The 12,655-nt window shown below is 47.7% G+C and overlaps 1 protein-coding gene across 1 annotated transcript in view; it reads right to left on the bottom strand.

Annotated features, from left to right (window-relative positions):
- ABCG4 (ATP binding cassette subfamily G member 4) overlaps positions 1 to 12,110 on the bottom strand; it is a 16,459-nt gene extending 4,349 nt beyond the window's left edge. The window contains exons 1-11 of the mRNA XM_007936436.2: positions 11,873 to 12,110; positions 6,652 to 6,769; positions 6,395 to 6,527; positions 6,206 to 6,256; positions 5,863 to 6,008; positions 4,393 to 4,516; positions 4,154 to 4,268; positions 3,837 to 3,979; positions 2,697 to 2,795; positions 2,303 to 2,471; positions 2,120 to 2,220 (exon numbers count right to left, since the gene is read on the bottom strand). Coding sequence (XP_007934627.1) covers positions 2,120 to 2,220; positions 2,303 to 2,471; positions 2,697 to 2,795; positions 3,837 to 3,979; positions 4,154 to 4,268; positions 4,393 to 4,516; positions 5,863 to 6,008; positions 6,206 to 6,256; positions 6,395 to 6,527; positions 6,652 to 6,769; positions 11,873 to 12,110 — 1,437 coding nt within the window. The remainder of the gene's footprint in view (positions 1 to 2,119; positions 2,221 to 2,302; positions 2,472 to 2,696; positions 2,796 to 3,836; positions 3,980 to 4,153; positions 4,269 to 4,392; positions 4,517 to 5,862; positions 6,009 to 6,205; positions 6,257 to 6,394; positions 6,528 to 6,651; positions 6,770 to 11,872) is intronic.
- Between the last annotated feature and the right edge of the window lie 545 nt (positions 12,111 to 12,655).

Raw genomic sequence — 12,655 nt, forward strand, 5'->3', positions numbered from 1 at the left:
TCTTGCTTTCTTCATGGATAATGTTCTTGATATCTTCCCACAATTCATCTGGCTTTCGGTTGTTGGTGTTCAATGCATCAAATCTATTCTTTAGATGATCTCTAAATTCAGGAGGGATATATTCAAGATATATGAGGTTGGCAGATGATATTTCTACATCTGTATTTGTATGTGCCATAAGAATGTCCAAATATATAATAGATCTAACAAGGGGCGAAGTTATGATAACTTCTTGGCCACAGCCAATCACCCTGAGGGTGCAAGTAGTTGGACCTGTGGGCTCAGGACCATGGTCGCAGGAGACATCAAGCTCAACTGGCATAACATAGTACACAAAAACATTGTTCTACGTCCTATTTTGGTGAGTAGTGACTGGTGCCTTAAAAGCTTGCAAGTAGACATCTAGATGCAACAATGGGTCTCTCCTCATCCAGAGCAAAGAAAAATGAAGAAAACCAAAAATACATGGAAACAGTTAGTCCAAGGGACTAGTAGGCCATGTGATCTGTAGCCTATATGACCATGAGACCAGAAGAAGTAGATGGTGCCCAGATACCGCTGTCAACCACTCTGAAAGGAGACACAAAAAGACCAGGTTTACTGGTCTGATAGAGCCTAGTGAAGAGTCCTGAGACTTTGGCCCCTACTTACGCTTGAGGTCTGAAACTGAACTCACTCCTGTGACTTCCAGCCAAACAATAGACAGTCATATAGGGTGGACATTTACATAAGGTAGATACACTCCAATCGTGGGAGAACAGAAGGGCAGTGTTTGCACAGGGAAATATGGGGGTGGGTGGGCAGGAATGCATAAGAAAGAAGGACACAGGGAAGAGGTAACTATAGGGAGGAAGTGGGAAGAGAGCTGTTACTTTGTGGGGAACTGCAGTCAACGTCATGAAACAAAAGGTGTATGAACTGCTGTATGGAAAATGAATTTGTTCTATAAACTTATACCCAAATCACAATAAAAATAAAAATTAAAATTAAAAATTATCTGTATGAGATCAAATGGACAAATTACTCTAAAGCATAGAGGAGAGGATTGGTGGGCAGTGACACTAAACTAATAGGAATGGAAAAACCAGGAGGGAAATAATGAGAATACAATGTGAAGAATGTAACCAATGCCACTAAACAGTATGTACAGAAACTGCTGAATGAAAACCTGTTTTCCTGTGTATGCTTTCACCAAAAATACAATAAAATATTTAAAAACAATAGCAGCTAATATTTATCGGGCAGGCAGTATGTGCCAGAAGTCCCTGGGTGGGACAAAGGGGTAAATGCACTTGGCTGCAAACCATGGAGGTTCCAGTCCACCCAAAGGCACGTTGAAAGATCTACTTCCAAAAAATCAGCCATTGAAAACCCCATGGAGCACAGTTCTGCTCTGATACATACGCAGTCGCCATGAATCAGAATCAACTTCACCGCAACTGGTTTGGGGCTAATATGTGCCGAGCACTATTCTAAGTACCTAACATATTAATTTAGTTAATCCTCAAAGACAGCGCTGTGGCAGGTACTATCATCTCATTTTATAGATGGATACATTGTAGTAAAGAGCAGTAAGGTGACTTGTCCAAGGTCTTGCAACCAGCAAGTACCAATAAGGCCCCAAGGCCTGTACTGTTACTACCTTTAATAAGGTTTACAGAGGCATTTGTGGGATTATTATTTGCAGTCTGTCATTCATTGTTTCCACTAGAACATATGTTCCACGAGTCAAGACTATCTCCAGTGCTTGCCATGGAGGCTGGGGCATGACAGGTACCCACCACCTATTTACTCACTTAGTAATGATCAGGTATGTCTAACAGTAGGAGCTCTGACAGCATAGTGCCTAATGCACTTGATCTTGCTAACCAGAAGGCTGGCGGTTCAAATCCACCAGCCACTCCTTGGAAGGAAGGTTGGGCAATCTACTTCCATAGTGATACCACCTCAGAAACCCAAGGAGGGGTCGCTGTGATCAGGTCCAACTCCACGGCACATAACAACAACATGTCTAACAGTAAAGGAAAGGATGGAAGATGACAGCACTGAGGGAGGCAGGCACTGGTAGCATGAACAAGGCAAGATAGAAACAGTAGGCAGATGGGAAAAAGAAGCTCACCTGAAAGGGCACATCGGCCATGGTCTTGGCCAGGTAATATGCTTTGAGGCTGTACCAGTAGTTGAGGTGCTCCCTCATGAAGACCGCCATCTCCAAGGGGACTGAAGAGATGACAGATTAGTCACAGCTGCCCAACATCTTGGCCCCAACCCCATGCCCCATGCTCAGGGCAGCTCAACTCACAGGTGAGCACAGTTGGCATGAGGGCAGCAAACATGAGGAACAGCATGGAAAAGAAGAGGCAGCCAGTGTTGTTGAAGACCTTGCTGGCATCGTCACCAATGTGCAGGTAGAGGAGGCCAATGAGCACACCAATCACCACATGGGACATGAACCGCAGGTGGGTCAGGACCTGTGGAGGGGAGCAGTTTGTGCCATCATGGGGGTATGGAAGGGGAGAGGCAGGATGAGCCACAAGCCAGGGGTAGTCTGGCTGCAGAGAAGGTCAGAGCTCACAGCTGCCCTCACAGACTTATACACTCCAGTAGGGGGCCACTGGAGGAGGGACCCCATTCCCATGCCAGCTGCTAGGCCCCAAAAGACCAGGCCCCTTCCCCACCCCAACTTGATGCCTCACCGTGTCCCTGAGGATGGACAAGAAGGTCCTCTTGAAGAGGATGCAGAACTGCGTGAGAGTGCTGGTGGCAAAGGTGTGGCTTTCAATGGGATCCACTTCCTGGGTGAGAGGAAATTGGATCAGGTAAGCCTACCCACCCTCACTTCCCACCCAATTCAATGAATGGGAAAACCCCTGAGCCCTTCCCCAGGTCAGGGGTCTTCCAGGAGAATTCTCCACCACTGAGCTCTGCACCTGGAAGCTGTATTTGGGGGTGTGAATCAGAGTGAGATTCAAAGAGAAATATATGGAGTGGGTAAAGCCTTGGGAGGGAGGAGAAAAAGGAGCCAAGTACAACTGTAGTGATTAACAGTAGGTCAGTCACTTCTCTCCTTTAATCCATTGAAAAATGTTTTCTCTAAGGTTATAATTCCTTTATGCATCTAGTTTCACAATAATATTATTTAATAATAATAGTGACAACAGTAGCAACAACTAACCCTCCTGGTTCTCAAGGTTATAGTATCTCATTTAAGGATGAGAACTAGAACTGAACAAACACCTGCTGTACCAGGTGCACAGTTAAGTATCCTCACCCCCAGGTTGGAGAGGACAGTAAACCACATTGCCCCTGAGGCCAGAGATAAGGTCTGTCTTGCTCACTAGGTAGGCACTGTACTGGAACTGAGAACAAACTACAGATGCTCAATAAGAATTTACTGAATGAATAAATGAATGGAGAACTGAGGCTCAAAAAGGTTAAGTAACTTACCCAAGGTCACACAGCTGTTAATAGTAGGTCTATTCCAAGTCCAAGCCCTGGTGGCACAATGGTTAAGCGCTCGGCTACTAACCAAAAGGTTGGCAGTTCAAACCCACCCAGCAGCTCCATGGGAGAAAGACCTGGCCATCTGCTCCCATTAAGATTACAACCTAGAAAACCCTATGGGGCAGTTCTACTTTGTCACTGTATCACATGGGGTCACCATGAGTCTGAATCAACTGGATGGAGCCCAACAACACCAACATTCCAAGTCCTATGCTATTCCTAGTACCCAATGGTTGCAATGCCTCTGGGAGCAGCCTCTTTGCCAGGGACATTTTCCATGGACCCTTCTCCCCTCCCTGCCTTTACCCTCTCTGCCCTCTACCCCTACTTACCTGAGAGCAAGGTGGGCAGGTGGTGGGGAGCTCATTCTTCTCAGGGCTGCTTTTCTTCTCCGCCATGGCACAGAGCCCATTCTGCACAGCCCTGAACAGCATAGGGTTCAGGTCTCCATACTCGCCAGAGGCCACCTCAATGACTGGGGGATACAGAGGGGAGTGCTCAGCTAAGATCTACCCTCATTTCTCGGAGGCAAGTCAGCCCCTTCTTGGATGTATGGGGAAGGTAAGTGACAGTGAGATCTCTGCCCCCATATCCTCCATATTAGCCCACTGCCTCCATATCCCAGTCCCTCCTCCAGGTCCCTACTCACTAAAGTCAGCTGGGTTGTGGTAGGTGGGGCAATGCAGGCCCTGCCCCTTCAGATAGGGGATCAGGTTGGTGACCATGCCCTTGAAGATGCACTGACCCTGGCTCAGAATATAGAGCTGAGGCAGAAAGAGAAGGTTGAAGAAAACATGAACAGCACGCCAGGTGCCCCACCAGTATTTCTATGCCCTCCTTCCTTCTTCCCACCTCAACCAATTTTCTTTGAGGCCTGGAGATACCCACCTTGTCAAACATCTCAAAGAGCTTGGCACTGGGTTGGTGGATGGTGCAGATGATGGTACGGCCCCCCTGGGCCAGAGACTTCATGAGGGACACCACTTGGAAACAGGAGGCGCTATCTAGACCACTGTCCAGAGAAAGACCACCAGAGAGCCGGGTGAGGTGGATGGGACCAAGAAAAGAGGATGTTTAGGATAGGCAGCTGCTATAAAGGGAATGGAGCTGGCAGGGAGGGGTCACTCTGACCACCTTCATATCCTGTACATTCTGTATGGTACCAGTACTTGGAGGCCAGGAAGCCCAGAGCACTGTTCACTTTGGCAAGCATGTACTGAGCACCTGTAGTATACTAGGCACTGGGATTACAATGATGAATAAATAAGATGTAGACCCTGGTCTGGAGGGAGAAATAGATAAGTTCATAGATCATTTTAGATCATGTGGAAAGTGCTGCAGAAACTTGAGGTGAGGAAGAGGGGGAGGATTTAGCTCTGCTGTGCAAGAATGTTGGATGGTAATTAGAGGTTTCCTGAGTGAGCCTGGAAGAAATAAAAGGTAAGCCAGGTGATAAGGGTAATGGTTGAACAACATGATGATTATAATTAATGTCACTGAACTATACATGTGAAGGTTGTTGAAATGGCAAATGTTTTGAGATATATGTACATATATATATACATATATATCACAATTAAAAAAGAAAATAAAGATGCTGAACAACAACCAAAAAAAGAAGTTAAGCCAGGTGAAGATGGAAGGGGAGATACAGTGGTAAAGGGAATTCCAGGCAGAAGACACAGCATGTGCAAAGCTTAGAGGCATGAAACACATGGTTTGACTAGGGAGTTATAAGCAACTCAGTATTATTAGAGCATAAAATGCAAGACAGGGTGAAGCAAGGCTGGAGGCTGGAGAAGTAGATTGGGACCAAGACCTTGTAGGTCATCTGACTTTATCCTGAGGGCAAATGATTGTGTTTTCAAGTGGGGGAGTGAGTATCACCAGATTTGTCTTTTAGAACCATCACTCTGGCTCAGATTTAGGGAAAGGTTCAGCTGGGAGAGACAAAAGACAGGAGATAGGAGTCTGTTGCAGAAATGCAGGCAAGAGCTAATGATGTCCTGAACTGAAGCACTGGCTCTGAGGATGAGAACAAATCTGAGAGCTGTCTAAAGGAGATGGAATCAACAGGCCTCAGGGACTAATAGGCTGTGAGGAAAAGGAGAGGAAGGCATCAAGGAAGACAACTGGATTTCTTCCTTGGTGAAGGATAGGGCTGTTCACAGTAACAAGATATGTCAGGTGGGGGCAGGATTGGCAAGGATGGAGATGAGAAGCAAGCCTTTATCTTGGCCCCAGGAGGTTGTAAACAGAGGCTCTGGTCTCTAGCAGCAATGGCAGACATGCAGCCTCCAGCCCTGGCTCAGGGCTGGGGGAGGGGAAAATTCTGCTGGGAGAAGAGGGAAGAATTACCTGGTGGGCTCATCAAAGAACATGACAGGTGGGTTGTTGACCAGCTCCAAGGCGATGGCCAGGCGCTTCCTCTGCCCTCCAGAGAGCAGGGCTGTCCTCGTGTGGGAGCAGGACATCAGGCCCAGTGCCGTCAGGATCTCTGTCACCTGGCCAGTCCCCCCACCCACTCCAGGTCAGCTTCACAGTCTCTGCTTCCTCCAGGCTCCACCCAACTTAAAACATCATCTCCCTTAAGTCAACTGTTCCAGCTTTGGCTACCAATCTCCCACCTTCCAATGCAGGGCCCCAGCACTCAGTAGCACCAAAAGGGGAAGCTGTCCCATTCCCTCCCCTTCTCACTTACCAGCTCCTTCTTCACCTCTTGCTTCTCACTCAGCTTCAAGTTAGCAGAGACCTGGAGGCCAGAGAGTAGGCTAGTCAGGTATGTGTGGGAGAGGAGCACTGCCTTGACCCCTCTGTCAACGAAGAGGATGGGGCAGCAGACAGTATGGGGGGGGTAGGTGAGAAGAAGGGATGGCCATCTAGCCCTCACCATCATTGCTTCCAACACTGTGAGGTGTGGCAGTAGCATGTCATCCTGCATGATGTAACAGGACATCTTACGGAAGGTTCTGAGCTCCCGCGGTCTTCCATTGACCAAGATCTGCCCCTTCATGCCTGACTCCCTGCAGGAGAATTGTTGAGAATGAGCATTGGCCACACCTACTTCAGGACACTTACCTACACCCCAGAGGACTTTTCTTCCTGGGCCTTGTCCCACATCCTCTACCTCCCCAGCCTTCTCCTCACCTGTATCCTGTCAAGATGTTCATGAATGTGGACTTGCCAGCCCCTGAGGGGCCCATGATGCCAATCAGCTCCCGGCGGCAGAATTTGCCCGATAGGCACTTGAGGAGAGTCTTATAACCTGCAATGAGGGAGGAAGTAATTTCCAGTCAGGGATACAATGAATTGAGGCACCTCAAAACTCTTAGGTACAGCTATGGCCATCATTGAAATAGGCAGTCCCTACTCGGTGTGATTTGGTTGAGATGGAGAAGCCACCCTCAGAGCCCCAACAGTACCCCAAATTCTCTCATCCTATCCCCCTAAAACTGACCACCTCTAATGTCTAAGTATGGAACTCTGGTGGCATAGTGGTTAACACATCTGGCTGCTAAGCAAAATGTCAGTGGTTCAAACCCACCAGCCACTCCATAGGAGAAAGATGAAGCAGTCTGCTTCCAAAAAGATTTACAGCCTTGAAAACCCTGTGGGGTAGTTCTACCCTGCCCTGTAGGTCACTAGGAGTCAGAATCAACTTGACAGTGGGTTTGGTTTTTTTTTTTTTTTTTTTTTCTTTAATGTAAAGGACAGAGGCAACAATCCTCTCCTGAAAGCCACAGGAAAACTCACACATCTCATTAATGGGTATAGAGACCAGATCGTGATTATAGAAGACCCTACTTCTATAAACACAGCAGCCACTCTTGCACCCCCTCCAGGAACGTTGACGTGGCTGACTCTCCTCTGGGCTCCCATAGCATTTCTCAAGTGGCAGTGTGTTTGTGTCTGTTACTTGATGTGCCTGTTGCTCACCTCCTTCCCCCAGGCTCTTAGTCAGTGAGTTTGTTAGGGGCAGAGTCTGTGTCTTACATATCTTTGTAACCTCAGCAGACTGTCCAGCATATAGTAGATGCTCAATAAGCATTTGTTCTATGATTGTGTGTTCTCAAAGCTCCTGCCTATTCTGAAAAAAGCTTTCTTACTCTGTGCTCTCTCTCTCTCTGCCCACCAGGCTTATCTCTCCAGCCCCTAACATGGCCCAGTAAATCTCACCTTTCATTCATTCATTGGGAGGCAGCATATGCATTAAGAGTACCGATTTGAAGTCAGGTAGATCTGGGTTCAAATCATGGCTCCACATTTACCAGCTATGTGACCTCAGGCAAGTTGCTTAACCTCTCTGAACTTCAGGTCTCTCATCTGTAAAATGAGGATGCTAGTACCTATCTCATAGGGTTGTTGTAAAAATTCAGTGATATGTAAAGCATATAACACAGTGCTTGGCACACAGAGTACATTATAAGTGGCATTTTATTACTAATTACACTTGACAGATGCTTATTGATGTCTGCTTCATGCCAAGCTCTGTACCAGACACTATACTTAAAAAAATAAAAAAAGGAAGACAATTTCTGTAACCAGAATGTCATAGTTTAAGCAAGAAATATGGACAAGAAAACATCTATGACCTGATGAAAAATAAAATATAACATAAGTATAAATAATGTGCTATGAGAATGCAGACAATGAAATCAACAGTGGGTAGTGGGGATAAGGAAAAGCCAAATATGGCTTCATGGAAGAGAAACATTTGAGCTAAGTGTTGAAGGATGAGCAGGCTTTCAAAAGGCAGAGGCCCTCCAGGCTTGGGAGGGAAAACTCTGCTGTTGAACAAGTGTATACATGGTGCAGTCAGTTTTGAAAGAAGTACAGCAAGAATGCTCCTCAGATATGAGAATGGCCATATTTTGTCTCACGTACTTTGGTCACTTTGTCAGAAGGGACCAGTATTTGGAGAAGGATATCATGCTTGGTAAAGAGGAGGGCCAGTGAAAAAGGGGAAGATCTTTAATGAGATGGATTGACACGGTGGCTACAATGAAGGGCTCAAGCATAGCAAAGATTGTGAGGATGGTGCAGGACCAGGCAGTGTTTTGTTCTCTTGTACATAGGGTCACTATGAGTCCCAGCTGACTTGAGGGCACCTAACAGCAACAACAGGAAACAGAGGACAGAGACAAGCCGGAATTACCTGGTGAAACATGGGGGCAGAGAAGTAGGATGAAAACAACAAGGAAGGCCTTGAATACTATACTTGCAGACCTGCCTCAGGTGAGCAGGAGGCACCAATCCCCCTACCCTAAAACCTTCCTTACTATCACCCTCCTCCAACCTCCACAGAACCCAATTCCTTTCTCCACTCTATCTCCTAAGCAGAGACAGTGAAGGGATGCCATCTTTAACTTCCCTTCAGAACACCCGGGACTGGGTGCTGGACCCTACTGTTCCTCTGGACATATATATAGCTGTGTTCTATATGTACAAGGTCCACTGTTGTGTCATGATCATACTAAGTACCTGGATGGTGCTTTACAATTTACATGGCTCATTACCTCAGTTGCTCCTGTAACAACATAGGTGAGGCAACTGGGACCAGAGGACATCCAGTGACTCACCGAAGGTCACACAGCAAGTTCTTTACAGAAAAAAAAAAAAAAGTTCTTTATAGGGAGAAGGGAACTCATAGGTTCCAACTCTCTGTCTCAGTCATCATCACCATCAATCAGAAAGATGTCTGTTTGTGCACTCCACCACATGTGTTACAGAGCCACTCACAGGAAGTGATTTCTTTTGCAGGGGAAGAAATTGGCAGTGATGAACCTTCCCCTCATTTAATCACAGCCAAGTACTCTATTGAACACGCATGCCTAACGCAAATATCATCTTACACTTGTCTTTGACAGACATTATCTTGGCAGAGCTTCTTAACAAGCCTGTGCAGTGGGTATTCTGATCACTCCTGTTTACAGATGAGGAAAGTGAAGCCAACAGAGGGTAAGCAGACTGCCTAAGGTCACACAACTTATCAGAAGCTAAGAACACACATCTCCAGATTCCTGCTGTACCGAAAGTACTCAGCCTGGAAGGGACCCTGCCAAGCCTTCAGGATGGAAAGACCCAGTCCAGGAACAAACCACTTAGATTCTTCACACCAGATACAGCAAATTATTTCTTTTCTCTAAACCAAAGACTCTTAGCCAAAGGTCCATGGCCCACAGGAGATCAGAGTGTCAAGCAAATGATGTACAAAATGTTGGGTATGGGTGTGCAGTTTTCTGGGGAGAGGGCTGTTGCTTTGGGCAGATTCTCAAAGGAGTCCACAATGCCAGAAAGGTTTAAGAGCCAGTGCTATAAAGTAAAAGTTGAAGGTCCTCTCTTTGCCTCCAACAGGGGGAATACACCCATCATTGTATAACAATACTGTAATCAAAAGGTCACAAGATTGAAGTCCAGTCCTGCCTCAGTCAGTAACTCTGCCATTTTGTCAAGTCACTTAATATTTCAGGGCCTCAGTTTCTTCATGTGTGAAATAAGGAAGTAATGTCTCCTCCCAAAGACTTAATAGGCTTATTGTGAATATTAAATGAGATAATTAATCATAACTAATTAGCTCTGGTAGCATAAGCCCTAAGGCATTTGACTGCTAACCGGAAGGCTGGCAGTTCAAACCTACCAGCCACTCCTCACAAGGAAGGTTGGACAATCTATTTCCATAGTGATACCACCTCAGAAACCCAAGGAGGGGTCACTATGAGTCAGGTTTGACTGAGGTTTTTTTTTTTTTTTTGGTTAATAGGAAAGTGTTTTGAAAAATGATAAATGCCATATATGTAGGGTTGCTATGAGTTGGAATCAACTAGATAGCAATGGGTTTGGGATGAAAAATCCTTACACAAAAATGGCAAAAATCTCCCAAAATCTCCCTCTCTCCGTACCTCTTGCCCTGTTACCTCTCTGCCTACCCCTAATTATTTTCTGTCAAATGGAGAGAGAGGGATTCAAAGGAAAAGAGAATTCAGACAGATAAGGACAGAGGGCAGCAAAAGGGGCAAGGGATGGAAGAGAAAGCAAAAATGGACTGGACAGTGAAATGGGGCTTATAAGGTCAAAAGGAAGGGAAGTGCCTGCCTATTTGTGGCCAGTGGGTTGAAGAAACCAGAGAACTGATCCACCTATCTACATTTCTTTTCTAATCTTCATTTCTCCTTAAATATGTGAGCAAATGAGAAGACAAAGGAAATAGCAGCTACCACATCATTTTGCCCAGCACTGGTCTGACGGCCAGGAGAATCTGCTTAGGGCTAGAGCAGTGGACAGGGAGCCCAGATGCCTCAGTCTCCATTGGCTCAGGCCCTGGGACCTTTTGGTCCCTCACTGGAGTGAGGGTGGAGAGTGCAAGAGACAGCTCATGCTGAGCCCTGCTCTCAAGCACCCCAAACTTATTTCCTAAACCTTAGAGAACAGTGTCCCAGCTCCACCCTTGGCCCACACCCAGGCTCTGGGAAACAAACCCAGCTTCTCCATCTTTTACTCAAGCTGCCTGGAAGCAAGGAATGCAGGAGATGGTTAAGACTCAGGGGAATACAGAGCCCCAGACCCTACCCAGACTTGTCCTGATTGGGGTTGAGGGTGGTGTGGGGAAGAGATGGGAACACTGTTGTGCCAGCATTCTTCTTCTTCTTCTTCTTCTTCTTCTTCTTCTTCTTCTTTTTCCCAAAAACAAATTAATTGGTCTATGAAAGGGAATGTGCCAGTATTCTTAACTAAGAGGGGGAAAAACAGTGAATAGAGAGCCAGGAAACCTGGCTTCTGGTCCCAGCTCTACCACATTACTAGCTTGTGACATTGGTCAAGTTACTCAACTTCCCTGGGCCTCAGTTCCTTATTAGTAACAAGAGGATGACATCTATTCTGCCAAATCTCCACCCTGCCTGCCTCAAAGGACTGTGGCAAGAATGAAGATGACAGGAATGAGAACACCTTCAAAAAATTAGCACAGTTCTATACGTACACTGAGGAGAACTCCCTCCTCTCAGATACACACCCCCACACACAGTACTTTCTCATCCCAGTCCTCAAAGGCAGGGATCCTACCTAAAACTATTGAAGGGAAACCTCATCAAGGACCACTCAAGGACCAGAGGTCATAGTGTCTATTTAGAAGAGGAAAGCTCCAATAATCAATTCAACCTAGTGCCCCACAGTGCTGGCCTCTTAACTGTGGAAATGCACAGACTGTGGTACCACCACTTTGTCCACTGTGAGTGAGGGCCTGAGGCACAGATTTCAGTGTTCCCACAGGGCCCACGGATGTGGGACTTGAAGAAAGGAGGTATCTCTGCCTTAAGTTCTGGGAAAGGCAACCCAGCGGAAGCCCCCAGCTCCCCACCAGGCAGTTCCCTACCCCGTTTGCGCCAGCAAGGCCCCTCCCGCACGGAATAAGACAGCTCCACGAACTCGATGTCCACAGCTGAGCGCTTGGGGAGGTGGGAGAAGCGCTGGGCTTCAGTGATGTGATTCTCCACCTTCTTCAGGTGCGTGGTCAGCACAGGGGGCTCCGCCCCGTCCTCCAGCGCCACGGCCATGGCCACAGCCCCCGGCCCTAGTCCACAGCCCACGGCCTCCAGCGCCTTCTCCGCCATCACGCCGCCGGCCTGCTCGAAGAGGGCCTGCTCAGTTCGGGGCAGACCTGCAGCAACGGCTCAAAGCTCCTTTGCTTTCCAATGCTGCGCCCCCCACACACCCATTCCCCGCCCCCTTCTCACAGCAGATCCTCTACTGTCAGCACCCAGCTCCTCGTGGCCTGGGTATCATTCCCCCAAGTCCCATTCCCTGGGCAGCCACTCTGTGTGCGGACGTCTCCTTGGTCCCGGGCAGCCTCAGCCCAACCCCAGCCCGGCCCCTTGAATCCTTCACCCGCTCCCTCCTCCCCGCACGGGCTCTAATCTCCTTATTCCGCAGGCCGGCAGAACCTGGGGACTGGATACTTGAGGGGGTGGATTGAATGGGACAGCGGCGGAGGCTGCCCGCTAGGAGGTCAGGGTAGCAGGGTCCTCTGAAGAAGAGACTCTGGGCCTCCCGCTGCGTCCCCCTCCCCATCCCTGGGCGCGACTCCCAGGCCAGTACCTCCCGCCGGCGCCCCTGGGCCCGCGCGCCCTGGACTCTCCCCAAAGACAGGCGAATCCAA

The sequence above is a fragment of the Orycteropus afer genome, unplaced genomic scaffold (assembly GCF_000298275.1).
Source record: "Orycteropus afer afer isolate SDZICR_OR568_19922 unplaced genomic scaffold, OryAfe1.0 scaffold00036, whole genome shotgun sequence".
NCBI lineage: Eukaryota > Metazoa > Chordata > Mammalia > Tubulidentata > Orycteropodidae > Orycteropus > Orycteropus afer.